A 19,453-nucleotide genomic window follows, 5' to 3' on the forward strand; every position below is an offset into this window, starting at 1 on the left:
GCTTCTTCTAGAAATAATATTCACCCTCACTCTCCCACCTTCTGCCCTCCCAACCCAGCACACAGTTGCCTCTTCCCCAACCCTCACTTCCCTTTAACTTGGCTTTGAAGACCAGGTAATTCCTGGTTCCAGGGACACAGCCTAGAAGGCAGTGCAGACTTCTTAAGAGATGACCTCCCAGGTTGGGTACCAAAAAAGTTGAGAGAAATTCATTTCATGGCCCGTGGCTGCTTAAAAAAGGCGATTCCAGCATACAAATGTGATAAATGTTAACTGAGCATTAATCGCATTAAAGAGGGCCCTATAAACTTTTCATTTCTAATTAAATTCCTCCAGTGATGCTGCCCAAGCGAGCACTCTGGGCATTTGTTTATGTGGAAAATTAAAATGCAAATACAATGGGATTTATTTCTAGGAGTGGAGCAATGGGCTGGCCCCTCTAGCTACTGGCCTCCAGGCCAGTCGAGCCAGGTAACTGCTTTTGGGGAGGTTCTGTTCCCCTTGGGACACATTTTGGTGTGAAGGGAAAGGCCAGAGTTCAAGGCCAAATTGAGTTAGAAATAAAGGAGAAGATGTGGAAAGAATGGAAGAGGAGAAAAAGCCAATAAACAGTTTAGAAAGAGAGAGAGAGACATTGTCCTGATTTCCCAGCCTCCTCCTCCAACTCACCTCTCTGGGAGAAGAGATCCAGACCTTGCTTGTGAACTGTGTCATCACAAGCCTTCCTTGCAGTTCCAGGATGAAGGGTGGATGTGGAAGAGAGAATTTGGAGGAGGTAGCCCTGCCAGATGTATTTGGGCTTTCTCCTCAAAGAACCGAGTGGTCATCAGCAGGGAGGGCCGGGGCCCTGGATTTACCCACAGCAGTTTGAGGGGCGGCTGCTGTCCACATAATGGTTTCACCGGGCTCTTCCTGCCAGTGCCAAGCGGCATTGACACAGGGCAGTGGAGCATAGAGGCTCAAACCGAGGACGCTGTGCATGCACGCCCGCACGCACGCACGCAGCCTTCTCGAACGTGGGGAGAGCTGATCACTCATAAGAATAAACAAATGTCCCTTGCAGGGAGTCCTTTAGTGCTGTGATCCCTCCGATAAAGGTGGTAACTCTAAATGCTATTGAATGGAACGATCTAAAGTTCCTTTTACCAAAACATAAATTAAGTCGAGTGGAGAGAAAACCTGGCTAGGAAAAATCATTGGGGTTTATTAGTAGAGACACTGAAAGATTGCTGTGCTGCTCTATGGATAAGGAAATAGTAAATAGCATTAAAAAGTAGAGAGGGAAAGAGAATGGAAGTAGGAGAGATGATAAAAGGCAGAGCGCTAAACCACAAATAGGGGTACATGTACAAAGTCACAAACCAGATTTACGCCAAGCTGTGCAAAATCTACAGCTGGAACTGGCAACACGTGGACAGACTACACACTCAGGCACCAGGCATCCAGAGAGCAGATGAGGACGTGTCAGTATAAAGGCGGATTGACCACAACATGGGCTCTCCGCACCGGATGCTGGAACTGGTCCATCAGCTTGGTCACGCAATGATCAAATGGGTAGTGTTCTATAGGCAGTCAAGGATACAGCCTTCTGAGGTTTTTAAAGGGCTTTGAACACATGAGTCTCTTGTGAGCTGGATCCACGTTCTAATGGCTCTCGAAGGCAGCAACCCATTCCCAGAATGGAGTCTGCTTGACTAGTTTTGTCGAATAGCCGCTACCCCTGTCCTCTTTATTCTATTTTATCCTGAGTTACTCTTTTCCTCTTTAGTGTTCACTTATGTCTCTTGGAAATGCACGTGCACTTGCTTACAAACAGGTTAATGACTGTGACAGCTCCCAAACACCTGGATGAAAACCCAAATCTTTAGTCAGTCATCTGTACACGTTGTCAATATGATGCCAAATATCTGGGGGTTTAGAGATATCCACATGATTAATTGAATTTCTTAGTTTTTATCCAGGCTCAGTACCAACACTGTTTTCATTTCATTGGTGTTTCATTTCATTGGGAAACACCCATTTTCAGAGGGAAATATTCTGGGAAAGAAAGTGTCGGGGTTAGAAAACATCTTTGATGTATTTGGGTCTCATTTCTGCTTTTCTGGTCTTGGCCTGAAAGTCAAGTGGAGAGCTGGTGGTTAGGTTAGGAGTATTTAGTATCTGAACAAGCACAGCTGATGGACACTTTCCCTGGAAAGTGGGGTGGGAGAGTAGCTCACTTTGTCCAAGTAAAGCTTAAGCTACCTGGTAGGCCTGGCTTCGTAAGGGAATAATCCACTTTGCCTTCTTAAGGGAATATCAGAGTTCTCAACATATATGGTTTATCCTTTATTTATTCTTTCACTCATCCATTCAGAAAACCTTTGCTAAGCACCTACTATGTGCCAGACATAAGCCTACCTGGCATAGAAAGTGTAAGAAAGTGGGCTGTGGGAAGTGATTGTCAGAGTTTGAGTCTAGGTTCCGTACTCACTGGCTAGTGGTTGTGGGTAAATCTCAGATCCTTTCAGGACCTCAGTTTCCTCACTCATCTGATCTGGGGAGACTCACATAGCTATAGCTCTGTCATAGGTCTCGTCTGGGTTAAATGAGCTGTTCGCCATAAACCTGCTTAGAACTGTGTCTGGCAGATATCAAGTGCTCAATAGATGCTGGTTATTATTAGGACAGTAGGAATCATCAAGTCGTGTGTCTGTGTCAGTGTGTGTCAATGCTGGCTTGTGTGTGCAGAAACACTGAAATCTTTTAAAAATGCTTGAGGAGCCAAAAGGATGTTCTGTGAACAGAATTGTGTATCCTGAATGCCAGTGAGAATTATGGTCCATGAGCCCAGCTGGATTTAGGAAGGGGGCCTGCTCTGTGTACTTCCAGAAAAAAAAAAAACAACCACCTTGATGACTCAGTTTCTGACCATGGAACAGAATTAGTCAGATAATTGTCCCCTTTGTCCACTTTGTTTGAGAGCCCAGCCTGTGTGTGTGTTTGTGTGTGTGTGTGTGTGTGTGTATATATACTCCTTATGACTGCACACTCCTCCTCTGGGATGAGCCTACTACTGCTTGAAGAGTTGAAGGTTGGCATTTTCTGGGCTTCATGGCATTTTCATGGGTTGTGGTGCTTTGCATTCTGTAGCTTTTTTTTTTTAAGAGGAAATGAAATGGTAATGGGAAAAAAATCCTTATTTGATGTGTTTGAAGGGTTCCTCTGATTCATAAATGTCTTAGAGGGGGAAGGACAGGGAGGTAAACAGGAAGAGGAGGGGAAGAGAGGAGAGAAAATGGAAATAAGGTAAAGGATGAAGAAAGAGAAGAGGAAGAAGTGAGCAAATATTTGACAGATTCAAACCAAATTTATCTGCTATGATCCCGCATATCTAGCTATTCCAGGGAAGCATGGGAAGTTGATCATAGTTGCAGTTATTTCTATAGCTAAGGGAATGGAATGGATTTTAAGAAAAAAAATTCAGGAGAAAAAAATTCACTTTGGGCTTAAAGTCTTCAGTGTAATTTCTCAAAGTAACTGGACATGATGAATTCTCCTATTTACCCTGTGCCCAATATGAACAAAGATGAAAACCGACGTTTTCTAAACTCACAATGATGTGTTCTGGCTCGCCATCTTCATGGGAAAGCCTATGGAATAAGGCCGAGGCCCCAGGTTCTCCCTGCTGCTTTGGCCTAGTTAGGTAACCAAGTCCAGCTCAGTGGGCTTCTGTAAGATCCACACCCAAATGCCTTAACATTCACTCATCTGATTCCTTTCTTATTTCTTCCTTAATTCCCAGTTTAATGCCTAGATTCCACTCTTCCTCATTTACACCTATTAGCTGGTAAAGGTCCTGATTTTTGCCTTCTCCTTTTTAAAAAAATTTGGGGATGTGTGGTAATTAGGTTTGTTTGTTTGTTTTTAACGGAGGTACTGGGAATTGAACCCCAGACCTTGTGTATGCTAAGCACGCACTCTACCACTAAGCTATACCCTCCCCCAAAGGTCCTGATCTTTAAAATTAGAAAGTAAATAATTTTAATGAGCCAAGTTTGAATGTTGAGAGCTCAATTATCAACAAATTTTTTTTAATAATGGCAAAATGTGTAAGGGCCACCTCTTCCTTTCTGCCTGTTCATTCCCACAGTGCTGAGTGCAGCCCTCTGCATGGAGGTGGGTGGTGGTAGACTCTTATCAGCCCCCAACCCCTGCCCCGTCCACATGGACAGACGGCCAAGGAGAAAACTACCCCCTGCCTTCACGCTACCTGACTAATTTTTGCACTTCTCTGCTTAAATCACACACACATACCTTGATTTATGTTAGATTTTATTCACATTAACACACATGTGGTTATATATACACGCACAGGCCAATCTTACAGCTGCTTTACTCGGTAAGTCCTTATACACACAATAATAATAGCTAACAAATGTTTACTGCATGTTGCATGTATTAACTGATTTAAGTCCCATAAACAACCCCACAGGGATTTATAGGATGTTTATAGGTAAGGTAACTAGAGTACAGAGAAGTTGACCAACTCGCTCAGGTCACAGGCTAAGTAACACAACTAGGATTTGAACTCATGCAGTACTGGCTCTAAAACTCATGTGCTTTTCCACTACTCCATACGTTGTATCAGCTTTGGATCAAAGGGAGTGCAGGCAAGTGTAATCTCTTGGGCAGTAGGATATAGTCATGCATGTACAACCTCAGAACAAAGACCATCCACCCTAGTAGAAAGTCATGCCTAGTATGAGTTTCTCTGCGTTTCCGTGGTGTTTGTGTGTGTGTGTGCATGTGCCCTGCGGGTGCAAGCCACAGCTGAGCCACATCATCTGGGGATGCTGGAAAGGAAGACAATGATGGCTAGAGTCACAGAGCAGAGTGAACTGGGGATTCTCAGAACCAGAGTGCATGTTCGGAGCTAGAGTTCCCATTCCCATCCATCCTCCTCTAGTCCCCTAGGAATCTAGACTCTCGACAGGCTTAGGGTTTGGCCCTGGGGCTTAACACTCCAAATTAGGCAGATACAGGGAGGGTGACACCAGGACCTGTGTCACTGTGGTAAGGTCAGAACTGTTCCCTGAAGCAAGGGAAACTTGTTCCCCGGAAGAATGAAACTGTGCATTTGGTCATCGATAAGAGATTTGTCCTGCACCTGTAGAATCCTCCTTCTGGAAATGAGCAGTGCAAGTGACCAAGTCAGAGTAAGCTAAAAAAGCTAAAGAATGGGTCTTCTCACCCACAGCCACACCAAGAAAGTAGTTACTAAATCATACACTGCCACCCTGATCCAACATCATTACTCAACCCACATCACTGAGGAGACACCCATTAACCTAATCTCTGAGACATACATTACGAAAAAGAAAGATGCTGATATGATCAACGAACACAGCAATTCAAAGCAGAAACACAGACATTGCCACCAAACAATACTCAAATTCCTCCAACTCAGTGTTACACAAAGTGCAGTCACCTTGGTACAATACCACAAAACATCAAGTAACAAACCTTAAGCCAGCTGCCGGAATGTGTCAGCAAGGTGCAATACATGGTAACACACAACACAATTCAAACTCTCCATCCCACAGGCACACCCATACACAAAGGCTGAAATCATGTGGCCACCTGAGCGATCATAAACACTGGGCAGACACACACACAGATGGAGCCAGCAGTGCAACTCCCAACCCTCCGGCATCCCCAGCAGGACATGGTCACCTCCGCAGCCTCCCCAAACCAGTGATCTCCTGATCCCCAGCACAGTGCAGGCTGCCAGAAAGCAGTAGTGCCGTCCCATTTCTCCAGCAGGTGTATGTGTCTAGACCATCACCTCCAATAAGGCCTCTGGGCTCTCGTTGCTAGTAAGAGAGTAGACTGTCCCCTGAGCCTGCTTCCCGAGACAGAACAAATCAGCTCTCTCCTGGTTGGGGTTTAATAAGACTTCACTGTTACTGAAAATGACAGAGCTCCAGGGGTGGAGGGCAAGGTGCAGGTGGGGTGGGAGGGGGCTCGCCAAGCTAGGTGCAGGAATCCCCCTTCCTCCACCAAGCCCTGCCTTCAGTGGCCATTCCAGAGCTGGAGCCCTCTTGCTGGGTGTTCACTGAGTATCGATTCAGTCTGCAAGCAATTTTAATATTTCTTCAGGGACTTTCCAGCTACAGCACAAGTCATTAATTCACCCTCCCAAATTGCTTATTCAATAGCAGGAACATGGCTCCTGAATAAAGTCCCAGAATTTATGTGACTCACACGAGTCAGGAGGTCAAACAACTGTTATGGAGCGAAGTTAAAAATCCAAATAAAAATATTGACACTTTTTTGGGGAGGGGGAGAGGGGAGTAAAGGTATTTAAAATAGGTTTTTGTTGCAATGCCCCCAGGATAAAGAAAGGAAGGAGACTGAAGACAAGTTGGAGTTTATAAAATCAATGGAATTTATTGCACATCTACTTGGCATTTAATAATTCTCTCATTTCCACATGCCCCCACCCCATCCCATCCTGGCCATAGACAGAAAGATACACAGGTATACAAATGCACATTTATGCACATCAATACTGGTGCCCAGACCAATATAAAAATGCAATTGTGATGTGAGCATCTGAAACACCTTGGAAGTGAACAGTGATGAGTGTGGAGTCGTGTATGACGGTGGCTTACAGATTTGACAGGAAGGCATAACTGGGCAGAAATTCATGAGGAGAGTTTGGATAAATATATCCAGTATTATAGATCTTGGATCAATGCATTAGAGCAGACATGAATATAAAGATACACTAATCATAGAAATAGTTTCTAGAAACAGAAACTGAGAAACGCACCTGTATTCAGTATCACCACATGATCTTGTACATGATTTGGAAAGTAGATAGAGAGACAGGGAAATGGAGAGAGAGATAGAGATGGAAACATATAGAGAGAGAATTTAGAAAATCTATCCTCAAAACTACAAATGAATATAAAATATACTGAAATTGTAGCCACTTAACCTAAAATTGAGGTTTGTTTATAACACAGACATGATGCTTATCAAATACATCTATGGTACATGCACAGGAGAGAGTAAGCATGTTTAGAATCACAGCTACATGCAATCTCTGTTCATTGTCTGCATACACATTTGCACAGTTGTCCAGATCATGGATGTGAAAAGACGGAAGGAAAAAATTTGCTTATGCCCAAAAAGTTAATAAACACAAAGAAACTATTAATATATAAATTTTCAGAAGAGGTCACATGGTTCAGCCTACAGAGATTGGAGTCACAGACCCAAAGTCTGGCTCCATTTCTATGAAGCATGTGACTTTGGGCAAGTTGCTTAGCCTCTCTGTTGTCTCCTTGGTAAAACAAAGAACACACCTATTTCATTGAATTGTAGTTAGGATTTGGATGAGAAAATTCACATTACAATGCATTACATTATCATAGCATTACTCTACAATACATAGAGTGAATATGAAATAAATGAGTTGTACTTTTACTATTATTACATATAGTTCTTCTATTCAGGCCCAGTTTCTCATAGATTCTACCATCTGTTCTTAATTTTTTAAAAATCTTTTTTGGGGTAATTAGTTTTATTTATTTATTTTAATGGAGGTACTGGGGATTGAAGCCAGGACCTCTCGTGCATGCTAAGCATGCACTCTACTACTGAGCTATACCCTCCCCTCCCTGGTCTGTTTCTGGTACAGCTGACTTATGCTACCCAGTGGTTAGCAGTGTGGGTTCTAGAGTCAGGCGCCCAGGTTTAAACCTTGGCTCTGCTACTTAACAACTGTGTGACCTTAGGCAAGTTACTTAACCTCTCTGAGCCTCAGCTTCCACTTCTATAGAACAGGGATAATGATCTTCATAAGAAATTGTGAAATACAAATTAAACAATCCATGTAAAGTACTTAGCCCAGTGCCTTGGCACACGGTGAACATATATTTGGTCACTATGTCCCTTAAAATTATGTTATTGTTATTATTAGTAATAGCGTTTAGTAACATTCACTTGCTATTCAACAAATGGTTTTTAAGTACTTATGCCAGGCACTGTTGCTAGGTGCCAAAAATACAATGGTGAGAAAAATGGGCATGACATGTGCCCTTCTTTGCAGGGCTCAGAGTCCAGGGGAGGACTCACTGTGAGTTGAGTAAGCAAGAAAACAGGTTTCACCTCTGGGCTGGACCCTACGTGGAAGAGGGGAACAGAGAGAAATAGACTGGAAAACCAGGGCGGAGCCAGATTGGGAAAGATTCTGAAGGCCAGGCTGAGGAATTCTGAATTTATCCTGTAGGTAATAGGAAGCAATTGTAGGGTTTAGCCACATCACATTCTTTCAGGAGACTGGGTGGATTGTTTTTGAAAACTGGCTTAATGAGGTGAGAAGTGGGAGGGGCTAGAGGCAGGGAGGCCAGGTGGTCGATAGCAGGCCCCACCTGCTGCTGCTAAGGGCCCCTTCCCTCCAGGCTCCCTTCTGCTTGCAGAGGGAGGTGGCGTGCCTGTGGAGGGAAGGGAAGGATGGACAGGGAGGACTTGTCCCAGCAGTAAGTCCACACAGCACCCCTTTCACCACTGGGTGGACAGCTGGTAGACCCCAGCTCTAGCCCAGAAGCCCTGACAGATGAAGGTAGGGCCAGTGGTGAGAGGAGCTAGTCTGGTCACGCTCTGGGCTTGGCATGCACCGCAGACTGGTTTCCAAATGGTTAGTTAAACACATTGCCCCTTAATTTTTAATCCTATGCATATCTTGAAGTTAAATCAATCCATATGCTTACCGTTCATCATATAAACCATCACTATTGCCCCCTTGGGCCAGGCCCATGGCCCATCTAGCCTGGTAAATTATATCTGGCCTGGGCTCCCGGGGACACATGGTAGAAGGATTATCGCCCTCAGTGCCAGTCTTAGAAGGCTAAATTGATGCAGAAAATAAGCCTGGTACCTAAGGAAACCACTGGGAATCTATCAGCCTAAAAGGTACCAAAAACTATTTTGAAGTTATTTTTAATTTGTAGCTTATAGTTTAGTTTCCACAGAGGAACCAATAGCTTCTTGAATTTTGGTTCCTGCGTCTGATGGGGTCAGGATTAGCAGATGGAGGGAAATGTGGATTGATCGAGTATCAGTAAAGAACCTTCTTTAACTCACTAGGACATTCTCCCAACTCTCTCAGGAGTAGTTTCTTTACCTCCTGGCTTAAGCTAGTCTTCTCAAATATAAGAGAGTTTAAGAATAATCTAGAGAATTTGCTTAAATACTGATTCCTGGGCCCCACCACCATCAGAAATTCTAATGTCAAAGGTCTGAAGGAGGCTCCAGGGATTTGCATGTTAGCGTGTGCCCCAGGGGATTCTAATGCAAGCGGTTCAAAGACAGTAGTTTGAGGACAACTTTGTGCAAGCTTTTAGATAGGACTGTCATCTCTCAGAGCTCAGTTGTGACTTTTTAGAAGCAACAAAAGAGGCAGAAACTTTTGACATGTTTGGGGGGAACCCTGGTCACCTTGGAACCTGTGTATTCCAGCTTTTTCCTGCTACAGCCAGAATGGAAGGTCCTGCCCATAGCTTCCTGTCACCAGCACACGCACAGAACCCTGCCTGATGTATGGTCAATTGTCCAAACTGGAGCCTGAGCCTAAGAAAACAGAATTCATGTGAAGCACTTCCAGGCTGCCAGCAGGGAGGGCAGGGTGGCTGCTGTTTCCTTTTGGTTCCTGCGGGGAGGAGGTAGTACATTTCAGTTCTTCAGTTCCTGGGGCACACAGAGGGGAGATTCCACGCCCTTAGAGTTCTCAGAAGTAGGGAAAGGTAAGAACCATACTGGGGAGAGGTGAAATTTTCCTGAATGATCTATGAGATCTCACTTGCGATTCTGCCATGAAAAGTCTCCAGCTGTTTTCATTGCTGTGATTTGCCTCAGGGCAGAGCTAGGGACACGTGTCTGATGTAGGCAGCTCTAAAAGACCTGAGTTAAAGCAATTACCTGCATTCATTGGGCAAAATATCCTTCGCTGAAGCAAATATCGTTTTGCCCTCTTGGATGATCAGCCTGTAGTCCCTAGGCAGCCTGAAGTCACTGGTAGAGGCCCCTCCCACCATCATCTGGCTTGATGGGCAGTGGGGCTAGCTAGCCTGGCACATTTCTACCCTGGAGTTCCTCTGATTTACCCAATCAGAAAAGATTTCCCCATACCAGAGATTAAATATTTTCTGCAAGGACTAAACTAGGCAATTTAAACTGATTTATACAGGTATATAACACATGTGTGTAGATACTTGACTTCTTGCCCCAAAGACTCTTTGAGCAAACCAGTGATATGACCAGGCCTGGGGCCAGCCAGCCATTCTACTAGGAAGTAACTCCAAAGTGGAGAAGGCAGTCTGTCCTGGGCACTGGGACAGGATTTCACAGGGACATGCTTGAAGATTCCACGTGTGCATCATGCTGTCAGCAGCTGGTTCCAGTGGGTGGAATACTCCCATTTTATAGAGGGCTGTGCTGAAGCTCAAGAAGCCTCTTCGCCTTTGTTTCTCAGAACACCATAGAACAGGAGACTAGAACAACAGATCCAGGAGTTTGGGCTTTTGAATATTTCTCTCCTGGAGGCAGTATGGCTTCACGGCTAAGGGTATAGGTCCTGGGATTGGTCTACCTGAATTCAAAGCCCAGGTTTTCCATTTCTTAAATGGGTGACTTTGGGCAAGTTATAATATGCCTTACCTGCAGAATGGGTCCTGGTGAGGATTTAATGGACTATTTGTTTGAAGCACTTAGGACATTGCCTCGCTCAAAGTAAATACTCAGTGGACAATAGTATTTTATTACTGGCACCTCCGATGAGGAAGCATTGCTCCTAGAAATCCTGCCCAGCCTAGTCCTAGTAATGCTGCCACCTAACTCCCTCCAAGGTGAGCTGTCTGAGGTCACCTTAATGCTAACAGGACCTCTTCTTGTCTCCACCTCAGGGGACATTTTTGCACACCATTTATTATCATATAATGCAATGCAATATAGTATCATACATAACATAACATAATATGATGGGTAGGTTAACTTGGAAACCCTGAGGCGGACCGTGGATGGATGGATAGATGAATAGATACATTTGTACTAAGTATACATACATTATATCATTCTATTGATTTGTAAAAAGTTCCCGGTCTGCCTGGCTGTAATGAGATTTTTGAACTTTGCGTGGCGATCAATGAGAGGAATATTATTGGCCTGGAGAATTGATATACCTGCTCTCAGTGGCTTGTTCTGCTCCCAGGCTGCCCCGGCCCCCCAGGTGTACGATTCCAGCAGACACTTAACCTTTTTTACAGTGTCATCAGGCTAAAAGGAATCTAATAGTGACACAGGACTTGTGCTCAGCACTCTGCCACTATTGCTTTCCTGTCACAAATAATTTATAGCCTTCTATTTCCATCCCCGAGCCTGCACCCCAGCCCTGCCTCCCACTTTCCCCCAGCTCCCAGGAATCAATAAGCTCACATAGCCACAGTGGGACTTCAGGGTGCAAGGAGACAGACAGACAGACAGACAGAGGGAGGGGAGACACAGAGAGGGCAGAGACAGACAGAAGGGGAGAGAGAAAGTGAAGCACGGAGGAAGGATGAGTGGAAAAGATGGAGGAGGAAGAGGGAGAGAGAGTAGAACCAGAAGAGCTGGGAATCTCCCTGGTGCTTTCTTAGAACTGAGAGTGTCTCTGTTGCTTCATGAGTTTAACAAACTGTAAATAGGAGACGCATTACATGCTTTCATGCTAACTCACAGAGCCAAGTGACTGTTTTGATCTCCAGCGTGGCAGGGAGGGTGGCGACCTCCCAGAAATTTAACCAAAGAGGGAATGACTTCACCTGCCTTGTCATCCCTTACTCTAAAGCTCTGCCGTAGCCCCCTGGCCTCTCTTGGGTCCTGAGGGAGCTGCTGCTCATCCTGTCTCTGAATCCTTCCCAGCGCCCCCAAGCAAAGGGCCCCAGTCTGTCTTCCGGAGAGTCTCTCTGATGCATCTCTTTTGGGGTCAGGCTCTGACACCTGCTGCTGTTTCCTGTCTTCTCAAGTGCTCTTCCCAGGGTCCCCGCAGCAGCTGCTCTGACCAGGCTGGGCATATTGGCCTGAGAGACCTTCTTGCCTGCACCTAGCTCAGCCCCTCCATAGAAAGCAGCCAGGCCTGGGGTCACTCAGAGGAATACTACTGCCAGTAGCTATTACTATAGCTAGCATTTATTGAGCCAAGCATCATACTAATCATTTTATGTGAATTATCCTATTTAATCCTCATGACAATCCTATGAAGTGGAGAGTATTATTATCTTATTTTACAGATGAGGGAATAAGAAACTGCTGGGCATTTCACAGGCAACAAGTAACAGAGCTGGGACTCAGATTCAGGAGACTGAGCCCAGAGCCTGTCCCCTTCTTCCCTTTGCTCCGCTCACACCCTCGTGAGGGTGAGATGCTAAGTGCCTGAAGTCCCTGTGCTGGACCAAGGCAAAGCCCAGGATGTTCCCCGGAAAGGTGGGGGAGAGAGCGCATCCCTGTGAAGGAGTTTGCTGGAAGGAAGAGTAGGGAGCAGGTATCCCGGGAGGGCAGTCTTTCTGTAGAAATAAGAAATGGCACCTCCCAGCCCCCAGTAGAGACGTGCCCTCCAAGGTTCCTGATTGTACCCTGAGATCAGCTCATGCCCACCGCCTGGGACACGGGAACGGACACCAAGAGCATTAGCAACTCACAACAGGCACCCTGCCTAGCTCCTCTCCCCTGCACCACCACGCCGCTGTCAAGGAGTAGTGATTTTCCATCACTTGCTGCCTCAGCTAAATTCTGCACCAGTGCCCCAGGGGTCAGAGGCTCTGGGTAACAAAGACAGCAACTCCACAAGGCCATCCAGTTGTCTGTCTCCCCTAGCCTCTGTCCTGTGGCTCCCTCAGTCCAGAACCCGTCAGCCCTCAAGCCAGAGCCACCCACAGACCCACTGAAATCCCAGAAGTTTTTGCTGCAATGAATGAGGAGCAGGCGCTCTGAGCTGCTCAGCCTCCTTCTAGACTCTTCCCAGAGACCAGTCTACACTGCCTTTCACCACTGTCAGGTCTTCCCCATTGTGATCACGCTCCAAACCCAGAATTTTTGACATCTTCACAACATACGGTCTCCTGCCACCTCCTCCCTGAGCCCACCATTCCGTTCTCTCCTTGCTCTGCCTTCTCTCGCCGTCATCCACTTTCAGGCAGCTTCAGTGTCTCCTTCTTCACGGGTTCTTCCTCCTCAGCTTACTCAAGTCCTTCCTCCTCTAAACAGCCTTCTGTCCACTCAGCTGCCGGTTCCATCCTCAGCTTCCACACTTTCCTCTCCTTTCCTTTTCTACAAACTTCTGAAGCAAGAGTCTCCGTCCACTGCCTCCCTCTGCCTGTCCACTTCCTCCGCTCTTTGTGTCTGGCTTCTGCCTCAGTTGCTTTGTTGGGGCTGCCCTCCCAAGGTCACTAGTGGTCACCAGATTCCCAGATCTGGTGCCTCTTCTTATTCCCAAGTCCCTCCAGTCTATATGTCACCATTGATGCTGTGGATTATGTTTCCCTTCTGGAAATGTTCTTTGTTGACTTAGCTAAAACTGCCTGATCCTGGTTCTGCTGTTTCCTATAAGACCAACTCTGACCCCTGTGCAAGGTCAGGTTGTTTTCCTCAGTTTCTGATAGTTGGTGTCCTCCAGCGTCTGCTTCTTAGGCCTCTCGTCTCAACCAACACTCCTTTCCCTGACAATCTCCCCAGTCCATACCTGCTGGGCCATGCCCTCCCCACCAACCCTTGACACTTGCCTACCGCCTCAAATGCTGCATGTCAAGAACCAAACCAGTCATCTTCCCGCATCCCTCTTTCTGACAGCGGGACACACCACCAGCCTGCCAGGTGTAGTCATCCGGCATGCTGGAGCCATTGGTTGTCTCCAGTGAGTTGCCAGATCCTGACCATTCTGCCTTCACAATGTCTTGTGAATTCTTCCCTCTCTATTCTGAGACCAGCCCCTTATGGCCTCTTGCCTGTAGATAACTCTGCCTGGATTGGTTTGTGCACGTCCCCTTCAGTTTAGAAATTGCTCATGGCTTGAGACTCTCTAAACCTGGTTCCTGTGTGCTGGGGGAAGTGTGACAAAGCAACAAAAAGCACACATTTTAGAGACAGAATTCGAACGCTGCCTGAGCTGGCAGTGTGATTCTGAGTAAGCTCCTAACCACTGTCGGCTTCAGTTTTCAATCTGCAAAATGAGGATAATAGTGTTTACTTTGGAGGTTGTTGTCTGAGAGTTTACAGTAGTGTATATACAGGAATAGAAATTGCGTAGAATATTGGCACATAATGGATGCTCAATAAGTGGAAAATACCTATTATCATCATTACCTCCAAGTTTTCAGCCTTATTTCCTCTTACTCTCTTACATATACTGCCACAGCTCCTGGTCTGGGCATTAACCGCTAACCTGGCATGTGCGCTTGGCTTCCAGGCTTTGCTTCCACCCTCCTCCAGTGCCTGCGTGTAACCCCCTCCTCTCTGCTTCTATGTTCATCTTAGAATCATGTTATTATTTACGGGGGAAAGAGACTTAAAGATCCTGTTGTCTAACCTCTTTATAGCTGAAGAAACTGAGGCCCGGAAAAAGATAACGATGAGGTCAAAGCCATGCAGCCTGGTGTTTTTTCCACTATCCACTGTGCCTCTGGTTCCTGTGTGTGTGTGTGTGTGTGTGTGTGTGTGTGTGTGTGTGTGTGTGTGTGTGTGTATTCAGCCTTACTCTGCTTTGAAGATCTACATCAAGTTCCGCCTCCAAAGACTCCTTTCCCATTTCTCCCACTTGCAAGGGGGATGATTCCTCCCCTGCATCCTCTAGGCACTTACTGCCTGGCCCCCTAAGGGTTCCTTGGCTTTCTCTGGGTGTGTGTCCTCCCCCCAGCTTCATTCCATGCATGGCTTGTGACTCACCTGGCTGGTAAAGATGAACTTGGCTCACCCATCTCTCTGTGGAGAGAAGCAATGCCTTCAGAAAAGTGGCTTCCAGGGGCACCCGATTTGACCAGTGGCTGGAGGGGAGTGTTCCTCCATCCTGCCCCTAGGGTGGGTCTCTTGCATCGCTGAGCCCTGGGGCCTTGGGTCACTGACAGTTCCCATCCCTGGGATGTTCGATCTGGACCCCCACCCCTGGGAGTGCATAGGGAGGGCACCAGGCTTTTCGCCCAGCCTAGCAGAGAAGCTGTGATCCAAGTAAGGTCTCTGAGGAGGAGGGCAGTGGGCCAGCGAGCTGGGCAGGGGCAGAGTTTTGATGAGTTTGAGAGCACTAAGTGGGCTCAGGAAGTTGCTTAGGGCCTGACATCTGGCAAAGGTACCATGTGCTGGGTCAGGATCCTGGAGACAAAAGGGTTGGTTACCTGTGACCCAGCGGTTCCCTGGGTACTTCCCTTTAGCTCACAAAATGGGGAAATCTCATCCCGTCCCCCGACTCTGGAGGACTGTGATACAGTCCCAATAGGAAAGTCAGTTCCAAAATGATCTCCAGACTCCTCTCAGGAGGAGATGTGTGTGGTTGAGGAGGGAAGGGTGGACAGCAAGTCATCAGGGCAATCCCCATGCCCAGGAAGGGGAAGGATGCTGTGCTCCACTCACTCTGCTACCCTGATCCTTGCTACCAAACATCAAGCTGCAGTTCAGACGATGCACACGACAGGACAGAATGCAGACCGCCTCTGCGCAGGGCTGCAGAACAGAATGCAGACTGCCTCTGCCCAGGGCTGCGCTAGGCTGGATCCACAGAGCCAACGTGAGGGCAAGCTCATGCCTTGTAGCAGTCAGAGAGGGCAGAGGTTCAGGGAGCATATGGGTGAGGAGGAAGCTGAGGAGCTTGGGGGAGCGCCTCTGCAGGGCTGGGCTGGAGTTGGCCAGGGCAGGAGAGGGCATGTGATGTGTGATGCTGTTGTGATGCTGTTGCAGGATCATCCGGACCAAAGTTCAGCAACCTTTCCACCCAACGCCGGATGGAGCCGGGACCGGAGTGACTGCCCCTGGCCACACCATTGGTAAGAGGGCTGGGGGAAAGTGAGGAAGCTGGGCACCCTGAGAGCTGGGAAGCACAGCCTCATCCCTGGGAAATGCACAGCTGTCTGAGGTCCAAGCCTGTGCTCTCCCTGGGCTCCTAGAGGCTTGGGATCTGCCTGATAAACTAGCTCCCCAGGACCCCTCTCTGCCTCCCACCTGCATCTCCTCCCAGCTGCCTTGCCTTTATCAGTCTGTGTGTCTGTCTGTCTCTCTCTTTCCCCTCTAGCTTTCCTTCTCCTTCCCTTCCTCCTCCCCCTTCTCCATCTTTCGTTCTCTTTCTCCCTCTCTGCCCCTCTCTCTTTCTTATCTACTTGCTTGTTCCATTTCTGTTTAACATTTTTAAGATTATTCTCCTTTCTTCTCCCCTCTTCCTTCCTGTCTGCCTTTCCCTTTCTCTCCTCTCCTCTCTGTAGGTGAGGATCTGTCTCTCTCCCCTTCTCCTCATGGCCCCCTCCCTCTTGGCCCATCTCTCTGGATCTCTTGGTCTCTCTCTTATCCACTCGGTGACTCTCCATCCCTCTCCAGCCTCCTCATCAATTGACCCTCTCTCATGGCCTCTCAGAGATATAACCCAGGCCCACCAAGACATCTGCTCACACCCCACACCTACTGTCTTCCCTTTGGCCCAAGGGCACTTGGTGCGGCTGAAGCTATATATGAGGCCTGGGGCTTGAGGGGCTGGGATGTGGTTAAACTCCTCCTGCCACCTCTCTTGGCAGCTATCCTCTCTCTCTTGACCAGCAAGAAGTAGAAACGGCTGGTCCCAGCCCTCCTGGACTTGGCAGGAGCATTGTTTACTAGCCCGGGTTACAGCGTGTGCTGGGAGGCAGGGCTGGGCCGGGCTCTACCTGAGCTGATCACGGGGGAGTGAATGTGTTCACTACACTGTGCCTGGAGAGGGAATTAGGAACTTAAGTGATTTCAAGACCAGAAGCAACTGGGGGAGAGGAGCTTCATGCTCCTGCGGAATATCAGGACCAGTCCTGTGTCTCTGAGAGAATCAGAGACAGAGTTTAGAAAGCCAGAAACTCCAAATCAGCACGGGTAACAACTCCTCCTAGGAGACTAGAAACAATGGGCTGGGGTTTGTTTGGAAGGATTTGCCTGGCCCCCCGGGGATGGGATGAGCTGTGCAAGGGGGGAGGCATCCTAGGAGCTATACTCTCTGCAGGTCCACTGAGTCACTTTCTAGATTGAGTTAGCTTTGCTGTTTCCATCCGTCTTCAGGGAACAAGTTCAGTGAGTGAAATCTCTAGGTCTGCAGAGGAGGCTGGAATTGACTGGTCACCATTCAGCCCGGGGTAGACAGCAGTGAATAGCCTGAAATGTCTGTAGCAACACATTCCCCTTCAAACCTCAGACGAAGAAGGAGACTGTGGACTCCCCATCCCTCCTCATTTTCTCTGCTTCTCTCTGCCCCCAGTCCTGGGGCTTTGGCTTGTGATCACAACCACTATCCTGATGGCATTTCCTCCTTACTCTCATCCAGTTCCCAGTACGGCCTCCCCTCCTGTTTCCAGCGCCTCCAATGATCCAGTGGGATCCTACTCCATCAACGGGATCCTGGGGATCCCTCGCTCCAATGGCGAGAAGAGGAAACGTGATGAAGGTAGGGAGGAGGGAAGAGGCTTGGCTTCTTCTGTGCATGCTTTGTCCTTGGACTCAGAGCTCCGGTTTCGGACCGGCCTCACAGCTGCTCTGCTGTGAGATCAGTTTTAGTAGCAAAGCCCAGGTCCCCCCACTGCCCTGCTGGCTCCTGGAGAGAGGGAGGCGGGCTGCTGGTGGGGCCATCAGCTTCACCATCTGCTCAACAGCCCCAACCGCCTCACCTTCCGCTAGGATTCACCCCCAATATCCCTGTGGGTTGCCAGGAGGAAGAGCATGAACCATGTACTGTGGGAAGGTTTTGGAGGTTGGGGGACAGCTGGTTTCTGACCTGAGGATGAAAGGCCAACCTGCCTTGTCCTCTCTTGATCCCAACCCATCAGGAGATGCTGGAGTGATGTCATGCACAGCTGACCCTGGTGTCCTTTCCCTGTAACACGTGGACCTTGTGCCCATTAAAACCCACTCAGGGAGCTGAGTGTGGGCCCTCTCTGCTCTTCTCCATTGGGAGAGACATCATCCAGGCTCCTCTCTGGCCCTTCCTCTCATTCCCTGTAATCCCTCAGGTACAGCCAGCTGTTAGGCAGGAAGTTCAGGGTTGAGGGGGATGAAGAGAAGGAGGAGCAGGGAAGGGAATCAGAGGAGAGAGTGGTGGTAATGACTTGGGAGAAAGAATTTTTCAAATAACATTAAGGATCCCTTGGTGACCATCTGGTTCTCTTCTGATGCATGAGGCCAGGGCACCGTGCTGGCAGGCCCAGAGACAAGAGTGTCTAAAGCCTGCTTCCTTCCCTGATCTTATGGTCCTTGCTGGGGTGGCAGTAGCCTCCCAGTCTAGAGAGGGTGTCTGATTTTAAGGGTATTTCCCATGAAATAGACAGAACCCTCTAAAATGAACATAGAGGGGATGAACATATATCCCATGGGTCCAGACAGTCCCAATTTATGCCTTTGTCTCTGCATCTTGGCCAGTCAGCATCTCCTTTTTCTCTCAAAAATGTCCTGTTTGGACAACAAATCATGTGGTCATCCCAAGCATAGACAAGCCCTTGATTGGGGCAGCTTTGGAGGGTAAAAAAAGAGAGAAAAGGGACAAAGCTGAGATTTCCTGGGCCCCGGCAGAGGGAAAAGAGAGTGTGAGAGCCCTGGCCTCTAGCAGAAGGGACAGCGAGTAGGAGAGGCCTGGGTCTGGCAAGACAGTGATGACCTGGGCCTGGCCTCCTTCCAGAAGCCCTAATGGCCTCGTTTCACAGGAAAACAGCTTGTCTGGCTCTATTTCTCCTTCTTCCAAAATATCCAAACCCATTTGGCTGCCACGGCCTTTGCCACTCACTAAATTTCATTGTGGTTGTTTTGGCGGCAACCACTGATGGGCAGGGGGCGGCTGTGAAAGGGCCTGGGTCTCAGTTCTCCCTGGGGGTTTCCCACACTCAGGCCTTCACCAAGTCCCCTGGCACCCTGAGTGGCCTGGAAGATTCTGCCTCAGACCCTGAGAATTTCTTCTTTGACCACCAGCACCTGTGAGATGACCAGGGGCCGGGGGAGGTCGAGGGACCCCCTTTGTACTCTCCCTCATTGGTCTGCGGCTGGGGCAAAGCATGTCCTCTGCTTTCTGGGCTCCTACGGTCTGTGACAGGAGGCTGGGGTAGAGAGGCACCAGCAGGAGGCCTTGGCCACCCCGAGTCGGGCCCTGCTGGCCCAGAACAGAGCATTCTCCTCTCTGAGCAATTGATCACACCCATTGTTTCAAGTCAATTCAATTCACTGAACCCTTTCTGGG

At 48.0% G+C, this 19,453-nt stretch overlaps 1 protein-coding gene across 6 annotated transcripts in view; it reads left to right on the forward strand.

Moving 5' to 3' along the window:
- Positions 1–19,453, forward strand: part of PAX2 (paired box 2) — a 78,910-nt gene that overhangs the window by 15,408 nt on the left and 44,049 nt on the right. For all 6 annotated transcript variants that reach the window (XM_064488335.1, XM_064488333.1, XM_064488334.1 and 3 more), the window contains exons 5-6: positions 15,964–16,049; positions 17,558–17,677. In XM_064488335.1, the coding sequence (XP_064344405.1) occupies positions 15,964–16,049; positions 17,558–17,677 (206 nt within the window). The remainder of the gene's footprint in view (positions 1–15,963; positions 16,050–17,557; positions 17,678–19,453) is intronic.

Source organism: Camelus dromedarius, chromosome 8, assembly GCF_036321535.1.
Source record: "Camelus dromedarius isolate mCamDro1 chromosome 8, mCamDro1.pat, whole genome shotgun sequence".
NCBI lineage: Eukaryota > Metazoa > Chordata > Mammalia > Artiodactyla > Camelidae > Camelus > Camelus dromedarius.